The following is a 19,894-nucleotide window of genomic DNA, read 5'->3' as shown; positions in this document are numbered from 1 at the left end:
GTGTAGGGGGACTTCTTTTTCTGTTACACCGCTGTGCGCACGGCTTGTTTTTACTGTGACACCACTGTCTACGTGTGGCGCCGTCTATTTTTCTAATTTCATCATGTCAACACCAAAATAAATAACTCCACACTAGTACATCAGTAATAAACAACATTGTTAGCAAATGTGCATACAGCATTATTTTTTTTTCGTTTTCTCAGGGTTTACAGCTTCATTCGAGAAGAATTATATAGTTTAAACAACAGTGCGTCTTGCCTGTCTCAACACTTACAATTTTCACCATTAACTATACCATTTTACAACACAAGTCTTGTGTTGTAAAATGGTAATGTTCCAATACAGTTTTCATTTCATTGTTTCATAATATTTATCAAAGGCTATACGTCGTCGATTTATTAAAAACACCAACAGTGTATTTTGAGTATTTTCGTGCTTAGATACAAGATGTGACCTGTGAAATTTATTTTCACTTTCAGGTATGTAGACAAAAGATCATGTGTCAGAACATTTTACTGTAAATACAGTCAAAGAACATAATATGTCATGGTTTCTTTAGAACACGAAATATTGAAAAAATAAGTATCCCAAGGCGCAGCTGGCTACACGATCCGCTTTTACTGTGACACCGCTGTCTACACGCCGGTCCCTCACGTTTCAACTTCACTGACGATAAAGCGTTATTTTACTAGTGTCAGCTTAACTGTTTTAAAGAAATGTTACATTAAGTTTTCCTTATATAACGTGTGTAATTCCATGTAAAGTATGGTACTGCAGGTCGCGCTTCTGCGCTTGTGCTGATAATGCGCATGCGCTCTGACTACACGAGCCACTAGGCTGAGTCTACATGGTCCTCACGTTGTTATTGTTTTTATTCCTTCCGATGTCCTGCCCCAAATTGAGGATCTAAGAACCACCCAGGATTCAGAGTAGGGATTCTCTACAGTGCATAATAAATAATGCATTCATGATTACAGTGGAAATATCATGACGAGATCAATATTTTGTTATGAAATCTTTAAAAAATGTGCTAAACGCGGATTGGTCATGATTCTTTTTTTGTCAGATGTGGTGGTACTGATCTTTTACAGGATTTGAATGAATACTTGTGTGTTGCGACGTTCAGGAAGAGAAGAATAAACTACAGTACACTACAGGTAAATAAAAATAACCATGTCCTCGAGAGTTTTAATTGTAACGACAGCCCTGTTGTCTCAACCCCAACAGTGTCAACCAGTTTCTTTTATTTTATTTTATTGCAGAAAAGGAATAGCACTGCATTGAAATACAATAACATACAATAAAAGGAAAAGGAAGAGGAAAAAAAGAGATAACAACAGCATCTCATTCAATACGAAAAATGTGATCATAATTCTTAATAAACTTGTTATTCTTATTCAATATTGTTATAAGAGAGTTTGAGAGTTTACAATAAGGGAAATCTCAGCAAGAAAGACATCGAATCTAGGCAAAGTCTTGAGAAATTTGTTTTTGTGAATAACAAATTTACAGTGGAACACCAAAAACTTAACAACAAGATCAATAGCATGGTCACCTCCAGGAAAAAATTGTCAACCAATGAAAAGGTGGCCCGGCTTCTGAGTGACGCAATGACCTGACGCCTTCCTACGCGGTTCCTAGTCCCTCACGACGGTCTGTGGTCGGACCTCTGTTCTCCTTACTCAGGGAAGGGAAGCAGAGACGTAAATATTGCAGGCAGCCGGCAGGAGAAGGAGAGCCCCGTTGACAGGTTGAGAATCCTACCGATTTCTTCCACTTAAATAAACTATGTTCTAAGAGATGCAGTAGCTAAATACGCGTTTTTAAAAATGGAACTGTGCTTTTAATTAAGTCAAGTGTGAGTGTATTCTTCCCCGCTAGCATCATCATGTTAGCTAGTAGTAGTACATGTAACATGGATGCCATGGTGACAGCAGCTAGCTGAGCTGGTGCCACGCTTAAAAACAAAGAAATATGTATTGAATGTGCCCAGTGATGACCCGAGAAAATACTTGTAAATCTTACCTTTACTCAATATAATGGAAAGGGAAGGTAGTTTAGGCAAGAGCATATTTTCGGCTAGCAGCTAGCTGGTTAGCTCGCCTGCTCGTGGTGCTTTATTTTGGTTGGCCTCTCAGTATTTTTCCCGTTGAATTTACGTCGTTGTTTAAATTAAAGAAGCACAGATTCAACACATCTTTTATTGTGACAAGCGTGAATAAAACGACTTAAAGAACATATTAAAATAGAATGGAATCTGCATGAGTTTCTGCCCTGGCTGGAGTGTGAGTAACTTAAAGACCCAGTTTTACAAGGATTCCCTCAGTGCAGTGTGATAAAAAACACGTTTCAGCGTATTAGTAGATGGATTTTTATATGGCTGAATGGCCTGTTTTAGAGATTTGGTGTAAGATCTGATGTGGCCTTTGCATGCCTCTAACCACTGCGCCCCCTGCTGAACTTAGGTGAAAGTTTGCACGGAGGCAGCTGTGGCTGACCCCCCCACAGGGAGCGACCATGAACAGGGACATCCCTATCCACAGCTGGCCCGGCTCATATTACATCAACAGCGAGAAGCGTTGGGTGCCTGGCACGCTCTCATTGACCCGCAGCACGCTACGCTTTGCGTCCGACAAGGCCGAGGGCAGCCTGGCCAGCATCCGCCTGTCCCGCATCATGGAGATCAAGATGGAGAACTCTAGCTTCATCTTCAGCACCCTCACCGTGCTGGAGGAAGGCAACATCAAACACTGGTTCGGCTCCCTGCGGCCCAACCGGGTCGTTGTTTACAATGTGCTGGAGCACTTCTGGAGGGAGCGCCTGCTGTCCCCTACTGGGGTGCCAAGCGCTGCATCACAGCCGACAAAGGGAAGGGAGCTCATTGGCTTGGTGTCCGGGGCCCAGCGGAGGCTGGAGGATGCAGGGAAGGTCCTCACCCATCAGGGGGAGCAGTTTGACAACATCATGCAGGGCCTGGACAAGATCGAGTCTGATTTGGGAGTGGCAGACAAGTATATACCATATTATATATTTACCACACACAAAAAAAAAAACATATTTTCTGTGTATATACAGGTCAGTCATTCTGTTGAAAGTCTTAATTCACTGCAGAACAGGGAATTACATCAAGAGTTGGTCTTGGTTTCACACATGGCAAAGGCAGTTATGTCAGTCATTGCTTGTATTTTGGCTCATTTCACTTGGTGGAAGTTTAACATTTTGATCACACCCTTGATTTAATTAGTTTTTGAAGCAGTGCCGTTGGGACTGCTCCCTACGTTTTTTCCAGAGTACTTGCTACTTTAATTACAGTTATTGTAATTATTTTAATTATTCGCGTTGACCAACTGGAACGGACAGCTGAGTATGACACTGTCTTCAAACAGGGATATGTACCTAGTAAGAACTACGGAAAACATGCACAGAGACGTGTATAATCCTCTGTGGCATCACTGGGTGAACTGTATATTTTTTCTCTCCATCAACTGCTCTCCTCAGGTTGCTCTCAGAACTGGAGTCCCCACCCTGGTGGCCTTTCGGCAAACTACCTTGGAGGAGCCAGCAGGAGGCTAAGAGTGAGGAGACTGCAAAGGCCCAGGCCTCGGCCTGCAGCACCAAGGGGCCTGGTAGGCAGGGGGTCATTGTCAGCATCCCAGCCATCGTGGCCAAAGGCAGGGACCAGGACCTGAGGCCCGGCTCCCTAACTGTGCTGGTGTCGTCGCTGGAGGTGCGCGAAAGTGGGGGCCGACTGCTGCACTGCTTCGAGAGGGCAGACGTGGATGACATCCGTGTGCACAGCCCCTATGAGCTAAGTGTGCGCCAGCGCTTCATCGGCCGACCTGATGTGTGCTACCGCCTGCTGTCTGCCAGGATGCCTGAGGCACTCTCTGTGCTCGAGATGCAGTACAAGAAGAAGGTGGAGTTCATGCCCGAGTACTCGGCCTTCCAGACTACCCCGGCTGCGTCCCCCTGCGATCCTGAAGCGGGCGGCTCTGTGTGGAGCGCAGGTAAGAACTCCAAGGCCAGGGCATGAGTGACAGTGCCTTCCAGCAGATGGTGCTGGAACGTTAATTCTTCAGAAGCTTTGCACTTGTTCACTTACTGTCTTTTCTAGAATTCAAAATAAGTGTGCGCACTGCACAGCTATGTGCAAAACGGCAGAGCGGCACGGTGGCACAGCGAGTAGCTCTGCTGTGTCACAGCGCCTGGGTGGTGTGAGAGGACGTAGGTTCAATCCCTGCTCAGTCTGTGTGTAGTTTGCATGTTCTCCCCGTGTCTGCGTGGGTTTTCTCTGGGTGCTCCAGTTTCCTCCCACAGTCCAAAGACATGCTGTTCAGATTTACCCATAGTCTGTGAGTGACAGAGAGAATGTGTTCCACTGATGTATGGATGAGTGACCCATTGTAAGTAGTGTATCTAGCAGTGTAAGTCATCTTGGTGAATAAGGTGTGTGGGCTGATAACACTACATATAGTTCATTGGAAGTCACTTTGGAGAAAAGTGTCTGCTAAATAGATAAATAAATGCAATGCAGTGTAAAACTTACTCACATGTAAGAAGTTATTTATTGAAGTGTTTCATAATATAGGGTAGCTTGGTGCCTCCTATTTTCTGGACTGTGGATTTGAATCTGACTCTGTGTGCAGTTTGCATGTTCCCCCTGTAGTCACATGGGTTTTCTCATACAGTCCAAAGACATGTTATGGATAACTTGGTGATGCTGAATCATTCGTGATGCATCTCTGTGATTGCCCTGTGAGGGACTGATATCTTATGCAGGGTGTGCCCTGCCTCATGTACATTTACATTTATTCATTTAGGTTTTCCAAAGCGACTTACAATATAATTATTTAGCCTTTTAGACAGGTGGATAATTTTTTTACTGGAGCAATTTGAGTTAAATGCCTTACTCAAGAGTACTACAGCTGGAGGTGGGAAGCCACCTTTGGGTCCAACAACAGTAGCTCTAACCACTATGCTATCAGCTGTCCCTCTCCTTGGAGGGACCCCGTATTTCCAGCCTAGGCTCTGGACCACTGTGATGCTGCACTAAACTACTGGTTGATGAAAAAGTGAAATGGAAATTTATTGCATTTGAAAAGTGCCCTTAAAGCAGACTGGCTCCTTGTGTTTGGTCACAGGATGGCAGTAGAGGCCTTAGAATGCTTGTGTGTTCATTTACATTTTTACCTTTGGCCAGTGCAGGCTGTTGAGAAGCAACCCCTTGGCTCTCACACTGAATAGTTGCAAAGCAGATTAATAAAACAGTTCATATTTGAAGAAAGTCTTTTGAAGTAGTGTCAAATAAGTTGCATTTTATATTTTGTACAAAATATTGTTTTGTGTTCATCTGAATATTGAATTTCCCAATACTTAGTAGTTTTCCACAGGCAATATAATAATGTTCAGACTCATTCACATAACTTGACAAGTTTGTCAGTTCATAGGCATGGATAATATGCAGCTGTCTCCCTCCTAGCGACTGGCCTTCTGCAGCGCTGCCAGGGGACGGAGGTTCCCGTGCCAGTGCCCGCTGGTGAGCTGACCCAGCTGCAGGTGAAGGTCCTGCAGCCCACCGTCACTGAGGCAGAGGCCCAGGAGCTGAGGCAGGTGAGAACAGCTGCAGCTGCTTCAGCCTTCCCAGAGCGCGCTTCCTGAGTGCAGGTTTCCTGTTCATTCTCCACTATGGGTGAAAACCATGTTCAGGCCCAGGAACTGGAGCCCAGGGAATTTTGTGCAGTGTTTGAGAATATCCTAAAAGTACTTTTAAGTAGTTCCTTGTTTTTTGTGAAGCTTTTAATTTTTCTGTATGAACCTTTTCTAAGGTTTGGGGGAAAGTAAAATCAAAATCATAGTATAATGCGATCAGCAGTTAGTGATGGTGCTACAATGACTCTACATGCAGCTCTGGTGCCTGGGATGTCCTGTGATTTCACATTTAACACACTTAACATACCAGAACACTATCCAAGTTATATGGTGTGTGTAAAATAACGAAGTATAGAGACATTGCAGTCAATATTATGCAAATTGTACATTTATTTACAGGGATATGTATAGGGATTTCTGACTTATATGAGCACAGCAGTGGTACTGAATATAAAAATATGTAGCTTTTGGCATTTTAATAATTGCATTTCATTACGATTTTCAATATTTATTAGTCTTAACTGTATTCTGTTAACTTAGAGCTGGTGCCCAACAGTGGAATCTTACTGTTAATCTGAGTGTACATATGGATTATAATGTGCACCTCAACAGATGATGAGGACCACAGTTTGAAGAAGAAAATCTTTTTGTTACCTTCTTGTTTGTCAGATGTAAACACAGTCAAGGATACATTTGTAACAGGTCCTTACAGATTAATAATAACTGCCCTGAACAGCAGTCTTTCACTGACTGATGATAAATAAATGATTTACCCATGATGTGATGGTCAGTGATGGAACAAGTGAGGATCATTCCTCTCTACTTTCCCCTGCTATACTGAGTGAGGAGGAAAGAAAGTGTTCTTTTTCAGTGACACACTGGAGAGCTTTGTGTTTTTTTTTAATTTTAATTTTTAAATAATCTACTAATATGTGATGTTGCCAGACCTGTTTTTTTCCTGTTTTATTTAATGCTTCAATACAACGTAGTCTGTTAACAGTCGCTGTCATGCTAAGTATAATTTTTCAGAAGTATCCCAGATGCCTTTAAAATTAGCAGACACAGGTTTTCCTGCAGCATCCAGAGTGGCCCCATCCTGACGTCTTGCGACCGTGCTTTTCCTGCGCTTCCGAAGGCTGCGGCTTGCAGCTCGCTGACCAGCACTGTGTGTTTGTTGTCTCAGACAGACCAGCTGCGGTGGTACCCATCATACAGCCCGCTCTGAGTCACACGCTGCCGTTTCAGAATTGCTGATGTAAACCATTAATAATTTTTAAATATGGGAGAGGGGGAAAAAAACTTTGCCAGAGCACCCCTTCATGCCATTCAACATAGACATTACTGCGTGGGCTTGAAATGCAAGAACCATGGTGTTGGTGAGAAAATGGCATGTGTGTTGGCCCCTGTTGTTTGTGTCTGTGCTCTGTTGGGACCACGCTAAAGCTTGCACAGATGTTGCATTAAGATGGTAACGGGTTTTCTTTTTCATGCCACTGGTGGTTTTCTCCAGTGAAAGGGAAATTAAAAAGTACTTCTGGCATTTTGCAGCCCAGTTTCCCACCCGGTCGGTTGTTTTACCTTTATTTCACACAGAGGAGCCTGTTTGTAGTCTGGGGTCACAGATTAAGGTCTGTCTTTGGTTACTGTCGACAGTTTTAATCACAGAGATGGGAAACTCTTGCTTGAGAGCATAACATTATGCCTTCTGTCTTCGCTGTTGCTGACTGCATCACCCAAACAAACTGGACTTTCTGTTTGACCGATGTAGCCCATGCTGCTTGCACTGGCCTGCTGTCACACACTCCAGTAACCAGAGGCGGGGAGTCTCACTGGTTTATTTTTCTTACAGGTCCTCAGCCAGAGTTTTTTTTGTTTTGTTTTTCTCTGTTCATTTGCAGTTTGATTTCTTCTAACCAGTACACTAGCAAACATGATTCTGTGTTTAGTCTCTGTGCTTTCTTTCATTGTCATTTATGTGTCACTTGGTTCAGAAGAGTATTTTATGAAAATAAAGTGAACTTTCAGCCTGACAGGTTTTATATCTAGTCCACTGTAGACGACTGCATAATGGTGGAATAATAAAGGAGCAGTTCTTGTCCTTTGTTGCAGCAAGCCAGCATTTCATAGCGAAATAAGGATGAGAACACACACACACACACATGCATTTCCAGAACTGCTCGTCCCATACGGGGTCACGGAGCCTACCCGGTAACACAGGGCGTAAGGCCGGAGGGGGAGGGGACACACCCAGGACGGGATGCCAGTCCGTCGCAAGGCACCCCAAGCGGGACTCGAACCCCAGACCCACCGGAGAGCAGGACTGTGGTTCAACCCACTGCGCCGGATGAGAACATAGCTCTAATAATAAAAATATTGTTTATTTGACAGCACATTGATCTCAAAGCATTAGGAAAGTGTAGGTGCCCAGAGGACTCCTGTTTAACCATGCTGCTACGGGTCAGCGCCAAACAAGTGTTTGCACCAGCCATAAAAAAAAAAAAAAAAAATTTAATCTTGACTTTGGGTTTCTATTGGTGAGTCTGTTTATGTTCAGCAGAGTAGCATTAGCTTTTTATGGTGAGATAACCTGCAATGTCCTTTGAAAATCTAACGGCGTAAATCTTTATGCAGAGCACCTGTCATTGATACGCCCTAGTCTTTAGATAGTGATTAATCTCAGTGGTGGACATAATCATGTTGTCTGGGGGAGTGAGAGGAAACCCTTGAGATGAATGGCATGAAAGAGTTTTCCATTCTATGTTGTAAAGTTGCAGCTGAACCCCCAGGGCCCTTTGAAACACATATGAGACAAATATTTGATTATTGGCAGTCAGTTGAATTATTGTACTATTTTATCAAATGTTTACAATTCATCCAATGTTGCCCATAAATAAAAGATAATCCCTTTCATCATGCTTTGAGGGGTACATCTTAATAGTATTTGTGTTTAAATTGTTTTCACTGCCAAGAATGTTAAGTAGTACGGGTCTAATTAGTACAGTTCATTTTCCAATTATTAAACATGTGCGGCCATCAAACACTCATATCTCGTTGAGAAAATGCAGTAGCCGGCAGATATCATGATATCAAACAGTGCTGTTAGCTGTTGCTTTGTATGTTATCATTATAATTAATTATTAATTTGTTGTTGCTTTGCCAATGCATTTACTTGTATCGGTATTTCAGGGGGGCAATTCAGGGTACATTGTGAAGGCAAAAACAGCTGTGCCCTTGTTGGCATTTGATCCACCAAGTCTGTAGTCACCATGCTGTTTCTGTGTAAATGCAGGTGTATGCTGTATGTAAAGGGAACCATCTAGGAAGTTACACTACAGCAGTGATTTTGATTGAGTCTGTCGGCAATGCGCTTTGTTTATTCACTTATTCTCCTGAAGCTTCAGACCATTGATCCACATAGATGTTAATGACCTCTATGAGCCCTCTTCCCAGCCACAGGTCATTGTGAACCTCAAAGGAAGAAATTGCTTCTGTTTGCACCTATTTATTTCTTTGTTTGTTTGTCTTGCTGATTTTAAGTACCTTGACTACAGCAGGCAGTGTGATTCAAACCTGGACTTTAGATTATAAGGCGATGACTGTAACACTGCTGCTTGATGCCCATTTTTCCCACTGCTCAGATGCTTCTGCAGCTGAAGAACCTGGCCCTGGAGGCTGAGACAGAGCTGGAAAGGCAAGATGAGGCTCTGGACATTTTGGCCTCTTCCACTGACCGTGCCACCATGCACATCGACAGGCAAACCCGCCGAATGCGCAAGCTGCTATGAGGCTGGGGATGAGCAGAAACCGCCTCGTCCTCCCATTTCTGTTCTCTGTCACGCACGCGCACACACACACACACGCACACACACACACACACACACACACACACAGAGTCAGCGCAGCAGCATGTGGCAGCCCCGATCGTCCCACAGCTCAACTCCGGAAGTACGAGGGGTCCTTGTGTGCCGTACTGTAATGAAGGAGGACTGTTTCCACCTCCACGCACGAGGTTGTCCACGTAGGACGTCAGCCCACAATGTAATGTCCATGTCTTTGCACGCCACCTTTAAATTGTTCTATATTTTGTTGGTCGAGGCAATTTAGCTGTGAGAATAACTGTGCACATGAAGAAGTCAGATATAATGAATAAGAATGTGATTTTAGCACATCTGAAAATCACTTCTCAACTAAAAGTTACAGTTCTTTGTCGCTAAGTATACATTTTAGAAATTGGCCTTTTGATATTTCAGATTGAACAATGGGATAATAGAAAAAGCTGTCACTCGTCATGCTACAGTTTAAAAAGAATAAATCCAGTTCTTTTGCATTTATTGTGTGGATCCTGAAAATATGGCAATTTTAACTAAGCAGAACAGTCTGCATAGAGGTGCCTGCTGTTTGCATGCCGTACTTCACCTAGCATGTTGCATGTGGCCATCCTGGGAACATACTTTTGTGATCCAATGCACTTTCACTGGACCGGTGTATTACTGGACCAGTGTATTTCTTTGTTAGACAAAAGAAACTCATTCTGTGTGGACCCTGAAAATCTTCACATTCATATAGAGCTGCTTTTAGATCTACTGTGAACCCTCTTCTGTATGTGCTGTGGTTATGCATTCTGTGATTGGATTAAAATGCCAGTTTATTTATGTTTTGGGGGGGGTGGGGGGGATAATGAAAGAAGACATACTGTTAGGTAAGATTCTTAAGTAATTAGGTACTAAGTTAGAGCCCATGGCTGGTACTGACTTACCCTCCCATATAGGCATGCAGCCTCATTGCCCATCAACTGCCTTCCTCTCCCAGTAGCATTTAAGGTGCCAGATCTGGTTTCTGAAGTCATGTTAATATGTGTGCAGTATACTGGTAATAAAACGCTTATTCCTTGAGTTAACACAAACATTTCTATAACATGGCCACCAGTGAGTTCATGTAATACATTACATTGTTCTAAAGAAAAATGTAGATATGTACAGTATGGTGTTTGATTATGTATACAAAAACTGACTATTGGATGTTTCATGGAAATGTTTATGAAGATTATTAATTTACAAATGGGATTAAGCAATTTTTCCTAAATTAAAAAAATTAAGGTAGATGCGGAGAATATCAACAAAACCTTACGCAAAGAATCTAAAAGCAGACGTCTTTGAAAATGTGTCAGACGATGCCATATTCCCAACAGGCCTAGCTCCACAAAGCAGTTGAGGTACAGAGTGACTTGTCCACGGTTGTTGACACTGTAGTCACAGTACTTTGGTAAACTGGCTTTTCTAGCTAAATGTAGCTTAAACTGTGGATTTTAACTCCAAAGGTATATTCAGTTAGATGGTTGTACCTGCTTCATATTTAAATATAATTCAGATAGGAAATGTTTTCTGCATTAATTCTTTGGAAATGTTTACTTTTGGGAAAAAAAATTGTAAATAGCTTTTTTTTTTGCAGGATTCCTGGTAAATAACTGTTTAAGTGTATCACATAAGTATTTGAAGTATGCATTGTGTACTGTCTTTTTACTGTAATAATAATACAAGTTCTTGTATCTCAGCTTGACCTCACCAGATATTTATATCCTATTGTGAACAAGTAGATAATAATGTAGAGCCGGAGAGAACTGAGAGCTAGCACTGTAAGCACAGGCAATCCAGTCTGTAAATACCCAGTTGTTCAGATGTACTTCATCTGGAAGCAGTAGGCAAGAACCTGTGGTGTCAAGAGATGTTGAATTTTTAATCTCCTGTTATTTAAGTTGTCTGGTACAGTTCAAATGGAGAGATGAAACTATCCAAGTAAGATGTAAAAGGAAATTTGCTTCCTGCCAGTTGAGAGTGGGTGAAAGAAAGATGTTCTGTGATTTTCGATAACCTGAAGGCAAAGACCCAAAAAAAGACAGGAAAGAGTTCCTGACATCGCCGAGTATCTGTCAGGATCAACCGGAATGCCTGATGTTGGCAGGTTTCTGGGAGAATTATTCCTTCCCTCAGGAGGAGAATTTAGTTTATTGCTTGGTCACCTTGTTAATCTGAGATGATCTTTAGTAAAAATTAGATCACCTTTTGCCAACTTTTATGGAGTCCCTAGTATAACGTTTTAAATGTATTGTTTTTAGTATAGTGTAGAAATTCTAAGATTATCAACAATAAGTTGTTAGTAAATCAGTTTGTAAAGTTTTAAACTCATCTAATTGTTGTGGTGCCTTAATATGTTTAATTTTTGTGACAAATGAAAATAATCCCAGACCTGCAGTACTTTGTGTAAAAGGGTTCTTTTTAATTTAGTGTTTCACCCTTTAGTTTAGACAGCAGGACAGCCATTTACAGGAGCCACACAGACTTCTAGAGCATAGCCATGCAAACACCCATGAAGTTTAAACATTTAAACTTTTATTAGCCCGTCTAGGGAGAAATGCACACATTATAGATACCTGAACTTCTGTGGATAAATTAATGACTACAGTCACTTTTTTTCCTCCCTATTCTCTTGTGTTTTTATTCCTGAAAAATATTCAGTCCAAGTGACTTGGGAAGTGTGAATTCTGGCATAATTTGTTTCTTCAGTGAAAAGGGTTGCTAAGTCACTTGCTCCAATGTGGTTGGATGTTTTCTGGAAACACATTGAATGTGAATGTGAAAAATGCATATTGTTAACTGTTTGCAATCATTGCACTGGCCAGTGTTTAAAAAAATAATGAAATTCCAATCTGTACCGCATTTGTCATTTGTATATATGTTATTTAAAACTTATTCCTTTCATTTTCTTAGAATTGTGGACATGTTCATTTTAATTCTCCTGCTGAACTGAGACCAGCAATGCAGGCACTTACAATGATTTTTTTTTTTTTTAAATTTATTTATTTTTTTTTAATGCCCAAAGATAGGTATTTGTTCTGTGTCAGATACTGAGATATTTTAGGCAAAACACTAAACTGTAAACCAGCTGAAACAGCCTTTTCCCTTGTGATGTGCAGTGACAATCAGGTGAATTAAATATATTTTAGTATATTTCAGCAAAGTAAGGACAAGAAATGGGTAATGAAGGACCAGCATGGTGAGTATATTGAACAAAAAGTCTTATTAAATGTCAGTAAACCCTGAAATATATTTCATGTTTGAATCGTTTTAATATCATCTTCTCGTGTTTTTTTTTTGTTTTGTTTTGTTTTCTGAATTTCTTTGTATGAAACTAAGAGAAAGGGAAAGTGTTTGATACTGTAAGTTATTAGTGTGAAGGACTCACCCTTGGCAGCTGGCCCTGGATAGCTGAAAACATCTCATATTTGCATATATTCTTCAGTTTTGCGGTGTGGAACAAAACAGGGACTTTGCTTGGAAACACCGTTTGGGTTCTGGAGGGGATGGATGCAGCCTTGTTTGGCGAGTGTTGGGCCTGTCTGTCTTCACGAACCCAGCAAAGCTGTCTTAGTGTAACCACAGATGAACATCCCCACTATTATCACACAAATTGTGTTTGCTTCATTGCAAATTAAAAGGTCTCCCTTTCAAAGCCTTGTTTTTCTTAAGAAAGCCTCTTGGTCAGTCTTCCTTTGGCTTCTGTAGGTCTTGGAATCTTTCCTTAACAAGTTTAGTTCTGACACAAAAACAGGGTCACCAGCGTTTTTGACGTTTTACGTGGTCCTCAAAATGCACTTTATAATTGTATGTCCTCTCTTCTCCCTGATGTATTACCCTGGATAGCAGATGCTGTGTGTTTGTTAATTTTACAAGTGTACAACGAATCACACTTGCTTCATTAATACATAGCTTGTTCTCTTTCATTGGAGACTGAATGTGACGACCGTCTGAAAGCACAACCTTGGCAAGAAGGCAAAATCCTTGTTTTTGAAATAAACATAGTGCAGCAGAAGCTGTACCCTGCCTTTATTATGCTTTGATGTAAGGAGCTGGTACAAACTGACATTTAAAATAAATTGGTTAAAACAGGTTTGCAATGTCAGATTTCTGTTTGCAGTGAGTGGGGAGGACATGTCAAAGACAATTTGCTGAACTTCTGGAGATTATTAGCAGGGCTATTTTTGTCCTTAGGGCCTTCATAACGTGTGGCCAGTTTTCCCCTTCAACGGCCTCCTGTGCCAGCAAAAACAACAAAAACCAGCTAATAAACACAAACACTGCAGAAGTGCGCTTGCTGTCCAAGGCAATGAGTGCTGAGCTTTTCTGCAGGCTTTTGGTGGAAAGGCAAATGTCTATGTTTTCATTTTGTTGGGTGAGCGCTGGCGGGGTGCATGGGCCTATTGCTTCGGAGTGCCGAGGGTTTGTGCAATCATGGCTCACGGCAGACCTCCAATGGCAGGGATCCCGCACGACCATATGTGGGCTCACAGCTTGTCATCAAAAATAGTAGTGACTCTCTTCACATTCTCTGGATGTACAGCATGCTGTCTGATCCTTAGAAGGTATTGCTTGTTCTTATGGTCCACTGAGGTCCAGTTATTAGTCTGTACAGCTACAGAAACTTTTTTTTAACATTGACCTCAGTCATATTTCCATTTTCAGGATTTCTACCATAAACGTGCATGTAGCTGAAAGGTGCAAGTCCCCTCAGACAGATCAGGTCGGCCCGAGCTCCCTGCCCAATGAGGTAAACGTGGTGCGGAAATGTGGTAATGTTGCTCCAAGCTGCCGGTGATGTTTGCCATGGGCTGCTGCAGAGAGCGGCTAAGAGCACAAACATGCTGTCAGATACACTGCCCATGTGTTTAACAGTGCATTTCAACAAGAGCAGAATCATAAATACATATGATCCTCAGAAAGGATCAGTTCTTACACATCAGAAGAAGGAAAGCGGCACCATGTTTGTTCTCAGTTAATTTTTGTTGGCCACGTGTAGGTTCTGGCTGCTTAACATTTTTTTCTCCTTTTAATTCTTTTCTGTATTAAGCACAGAGGGGAGTCTGACAGGGCAGAACAATGCATTGTATGTTACTCTGCTCAAATTATTGTTTTTCTGCCTGATGCTTTTTTCCAGGGTAACTAAACACTGATTAGCCCATTTATACAGCAGGGTAAGTTTTGCTGTATCACTTCAGGATAAGAACCTTGTGCAAAAAAACTACAGCAGTAGGTGAGATTCAAACCTTGTCTTTCAAGTGCAAGGTGTCAACATGCCACCTGGTGCCTGTGTGTTACTGTAAGAATTTTTTGAACCTTGGTGAATAAGGTCTGTGGGCTGATAACACTACATAGAGTTCAAAAGCGTCTGCTAAATAAGTAAATGTAAATGTAATAATTAATCTCTGTTTAAAAATGATTTAAATAAAACAGAGCTATGGGATGCTCATTACTGCCTTGCGAATGTTTCAAAATGTTTTTTTTACCTCCAGGATCTAGCTTGTCATGGTTGTCTTGCACATTTTACCCAGCCAAAGAAATGGCAGCTCACTATAACAAGGTAACCTCAGATTTTTCCTGTTTTACAACTTGCTTTATTTCAAATATAATTATACTTTAGCTGCATTTCTGAAATACTGTAATTATAATGTAAAATGCTCTCCGGTAAGTTAGGGGCACGTTCAGATTGAACACATCTGTGTTCTTTTCAGAAAGAGTCAGTCGAAATCCTTTTGGTGCTTTTGTTAACATCAATGATGAGAAAAGCTCTTACTGCCTTTCCGGGGTTTTTTCAGCAAGTCCTCTGCTATTTACATGTTAATGTTTTGCAGAAACTCTGAATCCCCTTTATTTAGTTGCTCATGTAGAGTGTCATTCTGACGGATACCAAACTTCAGACCCCTCATGAACCACTTACTGTGGGTCCAAAATTGGAAGCCCACCGGTTCTCATTGTCCTTGCTTTGGTGGAATATGCTTCCTCTGGCCCTCAGAGCTGCTCCCAACATTCATGAAGGGTCTCAAACCCATCTCTTTCAAGTAATTCCTCTGTTGATCTTCTGACAGCTACATGAATGAGTGTAACACCATCTGCTATGATTGTCTATGTATTTGCTATTTCAATGTCACTTTTATAGGCAGCTACTTCAGGGATGTGAAGCAGGAACATGGTAGTATCAGACAGACAAGCTGTATGCTAAAAATCCTGTGTCTGTGTCTGAAGCTGTTTTTGTCATTGATGCATTTCTGTTTACTTTCACTTTGGAGAAAAGCATCTGTTGTCTCTTGAAAGCATCTGTCTTGAGCTGGGCCATCCCAGAACGTGCCATGGAGAGTGACTGACAGGAAACTTGCAAGTCTGTAGGTGGCAGTTTAAAAGTTCATCAAGTTGAATCACATCTGAATTTGTACGACAGCGTTTCACTGAAAAGATGTGAAGTTAAGATGGAATTTGAATTGCCAAGATGATTTTCACTGTACTTCAGTTACCACAGAGAGGGAAAGGAGCAGCTGTCAAGAGTGTCAGTTGGAATGATGAGCAGAGCCAGCGAGACAGTAGGCAGCTCGTCCAGATGAGGAGGAAATATTGAAACTTCAGACCCTCTGTAGTCTGCTTCCAACAGAGACACCTCTTGTGAAAGAAAATAAAAATAAAATAAAACCCTGAATATACAGAGGAAGGCGATACGTGAGCTACTAGTAATTGTTCAGTATAAATAGGTCCGGAAGCTGTTTACTGGGCCAGTGGCTGCCAGGCTGGAGCTTCGAAGAAAGAGCCTCTGTAAACAGGAGCACATACTTGCAGAGGAGAACCCTGTTATTAACGCAGCATGTCGGCGCAGCCCAGGCCCGCCACCGCTGTCACGAGAGGGGGCCATGTGCGTGGGTTCACGCGTCTGGAATGTCTGTCCCATTCCACTCTTTTCCTGTTACCTGTGTGGATATGAACTGATCGTGATGGGATTATTTGTTGCTGTTAATGTTCATTATCCTTTAGCTAACCTTCAGTTTTGAGCACTTGCAGTGTTAGCAGCTTTGTGCTGATTCACCATTTGTCCATGAGGAATTTCCTTTAGGGTCAATAAATGTATGTATGTGCCCGTCTGTCTGTGTCTGTCTATGTTTTATCCACCCTTTCAGGAGTCCACACTCAATTTCTTCATTCTAGAGGACACTTGTTCTATTTGCATCTCTCAAAACTGTACATGCTGCAATTCTGAGCCCTAATACACCTGATAGAGGACTTTCTGTGCTTTTAAATGGTGCCAGATGTATGATGGTGGGGGCTTTGAAGATATAGAAGTATATACAAATACACAAGGAGAAGAACTCCGGCATAGTTTTTACTTTAACATTAAGGGTTTAGTACCTGGATTAAGTTTACTACAGGAGGAGTGGGATTTGGACCCACTCTGTATGGTTCTGGACTGTTTAGCAGGCCAAGCGATGCTCGAGTTGTTGCCATTTTCAGAGGTTCCAGTGTGGTGCAGGGTGTGTCAGCGCTGGCAAAGGGGGATGCTGGACAACTGGAATTTCTCGGTCACAACCACAGGCAATGCCCAGCAGCCAAAAGGAATGAGGGTTTGGGGAAAAAAACGAAGCCCTAACCCTAAGTGGGAGACCGCTGTGCTGTGGCCTTGACCGGGACATCGGCACACTCTTAACTGAGCCACTCTGCGGTTAAAATGGCTCCGCTTGTGCTGCCCCCCTGTTTATTTATACCAACATTTGTTGACATGATGCTTAGCCCATGGTATGTAAAATAATGAGCCTATGAAGGTGAATGATATGAATTTTAGGTCCTTTTTTAACAGATACAATGTATTCTGTATTGGCAAAGCCTGTACCCTCTGAGCAAATGTAACAATGTAGTGTGTGTCTAAATTTTATTCTCCCTGTGTATACATATATGAGTGAGTGAGTATTTTACACGTGTTTAGGTTTTATGCTTTACATTGTTACAGTGTTTTTCACAGCATTGCCAACAAAGGCTTTGTATGAGAGTTTCCAAGTCTGTAGTTCCCCTGCTGTTCAGGTTGGGTTCCTGCAGCTAAAACATCTATCTTTCCCAATGTTTCTGCCTGTAAATGTCCTGAAAGCAGCACTGCACTGTGGTGCATATCTCAAGGCCACACACAAGACTTTCAGCAGAGTCTAGAGTTCACTGCACACTGCACTCAGGCCAAAACCCCCACCACAGTGCTATGGACAAATGTTACCCCTTCTGCCCCGAATGTCTCATCGGCCCGAAAAAAATTGCGGAAGTGTGCAGTGTGGGCACAGACTTCACCTCTACCTGACCCCTCAACATGCCACTATAGATAATCTCCCACTCAGTCCCTATCTCGCACACCGATAGTGGACATGTTCCAGTCCAATCAGCGTGGATATAGTACTTGTACACGGACTGAACATGTAATGAAAGTCCCTGAAAGAGTCTCGGTCAGAACATTGATAGGTGGTAAATATTCCATGCTATTTATTCCATGCTAGAGGACTACAGAAAGAATATGGATTCTATTTATTACCTCGGCAGGAAAGAAAAGGATCAACTGAAACAAATGGCAACATAGATCCTTTGTGTTAAAGACACCCAGATTATATCAGACAGAAACAGAGAAATGTTCAGCTGAACCTTGTTTCTGACTCGCTCTTTTGAGGGCCCATGAATCCTTTTGGAGCAGTTCTGTGATGCCATTCGGAACTCTCACTCTCCGCTGGGCCCCTGGTGTTGCTGTATAATGTGTAGTGTGTAATTATGACATGTCTGGCAAGCATCCTGGCAGGCCATTTGCTGCTGCTGCAGGTGCAGCTCTCCTCAGCCTCTGTGGGATGGTTCAAGTTACAGGTGCAGGAAGTCAGATGTTTGACCTTTGTGGTATTTCTTTATGGCATTTGGTTCCTTCAAGGTTCACAGCCATGCGTGCAGTTCATGCTTGACAGCAGTGCTACACAATCAACCATTTAGCACCAGCATGTTGCCGATCTGTTTCAGTCTCTTTTGTCAGCATAGATATGAGGCACTGGGGGCATAGTAGTGAGAGCTGTTCCTTTGAAATTAAAGGAACTGGGTTCCATTCCCAGCTTCAGCTGTAGCACTCTTGGTCAAAGTATGTGATAGAGTAAAAATTACCCAGCTGAATAAATGGGTAAATCAGAATATGAAAGTAACTTTACATAATAATTATGATATGGCTGTTATAAAGATTGAAAGTGCTGAAAAATGAAACACACAGAACCAAGAGCTAATTTTATCTCAGCAGGTTTTTGATTCTGAATATCTGCTTTTTTTGAATGGAAGCCAGAAACTATTCTGTTGATGTTATATGAAGGTTGAAAGAAGATTCAAGATAACTGCATATACAGCAAATCCCCAAAGTGTTTTTTGGAGAGTGAAATTTGTTCTTTCTATCCCAACATGGCAGCAAAACAGATGTCTTTCTCAGAGGAACCTAAAAGTGTCCGAGAAAAGTCAAGCTGTAAAAAAAAACATACAAAGGTATTATGAGATAAAGCAATCAGAACAGTATCTTTCCTTCTCTTACCTATAAGGTGACAGTGAAATAGTATTTCGGAGCATCAGTCCAATATTGTCAACACACACGTCATCGTTCACATGTCAGCAGGTCAACAAGAGCTTCCTTTGGTCAAAGCCAGCCAAGCATGGACAATACACAATGACTCTGATATTTATAGACTTCATTTCTGAAGGGGGATTTCAATTATTATATAACCCAAAACTTTCAGCATCAGGATTTCCATTACTTCATCGAACCTCTAATAAGTGCTGCTGACAGCCTTTACAGACAATATGTCAAGCATGCTTCATTGATTTATTCAAGGCTAAATATTGATGGTGACGACCAGGTGATGATGCCATTTCATGTCAGGATTTGCTGTTCCAGTGCTTCATTCCATCCACATCTGTGAGGTTTGCAATGAGAACCCAGTTGATAGATTCTCCATCCCACCCAGTTTTGACAGCAACTCCACCATGGCAGACGATTGACAACAGTACAATTCATTCTTAGTTCAAAATGTAAACGGTGATCAGAGCTGCATAGATATGACAGCATCAGATGTGAATCCAATCAGGCTGTACTAATAGCTTCCCTCAGGCAGAAACACAGAACCATTCCAGGACAGAGAACATCTCAGCAGGGGTCCTGGAAGTAAGGAGGTAAGCTGCTGCTGCTGAACTGAAGGATTTTGTCAACTCTTATGAACATGTAATAGCAACAAACATCACAGTTTGAGGTGCTGCCACAACATATCTGTGTTTCCGTAGCAACCACAGTGGGAATCTTTCCCTCTGGACATTATGCATACTGGGAGTGCATTGTATACGTGGTTATGGAGCCCGAAGACAATGTGAATGTTGTCATACATGGTTCC

General features: G+C 41.9%; 1 protein-coding gene across 2 annotated transcripts; it reads left to right on the top strand.

The window, feature by feature from the left end:
• The first annotated feature begins 1,099 nt into the window (after positions 1–1,099).
• snap47 (synaptosome associated protein 47) lies at positions 1,100–14,653 on the top strand. Of its 2 annotated transcripts, none has more exons than XM_018757463.2 (6): positions 1,100–1,157; positions 1,687–1,750; positions 2,466–3,011; positions 3,499–4,007; positions 5,480–5,610; positions 14,166–14,653. In XM_018757463.2, exons 3-6 carry the CDS (start codon positions 2,518–2,520, stop codon positions 14,193–14,195), a joined length of 1,164 nt encoding a protein of 387 aa, XP_018612979.1. In that variant the 5' UTR covers positions 1,100–1,157; positions 1,687–1,750; positions 2,466–2,517; the 3' UTR covers positions 14,196–14,653. The 2 variants fall into 2 exon arrangements, with proteins under 2 accessions (XP_018612979.1, XP_018612977.1); XM_018757461.2 differs by lacking the exon at positions 14,166–14,653 and adding an exon at positions 9,288–9,515.
• The last annotated feature ends 5,241 nt before the right edge of the window (positions 14,654–19,894 follow it).

This window comes from Scleropages formosus, chromosome 7 (genome assembly GCF_900964775.1).
Source record: "Scleropages formosus chromosome 7, fSclFor1.1, whole genome shotgun sequence".
Taxonomy (NCBI): domain Eukaryota; kingdom Metazoa; phylum Chordata; class Actinopteri; order Osteoglossiformes; family Osteoglossidae; genus Scleropages; species Scleropages formosus.
This window is presented reverse-complemented; position numbering and strand designations above follow the sequence as displayed.

Coding starts and splice junctions, on each gene's coding strand:
- snap47 (XM_018757461.2), top strand. CDS start 2,518: ATGAACAGGGACATCCCTATCCACAGCTGGCCCGGCTCATATTACATC. Junction 3,012..3,498: donor GATTTGGGAGTGGCAGACAA/GTATATACCATA, acceptor TGCTCTCCTCAG/GTTGCTCTCAGAACTGGAGT. Junction 5,611..9,287: donor AGGCCCAGGAGCTGAGGCAG/GTGAGAACAGCT, acceptor CCCACTGCTCAG/ATGCTTCTGCAGCTGAAGAA.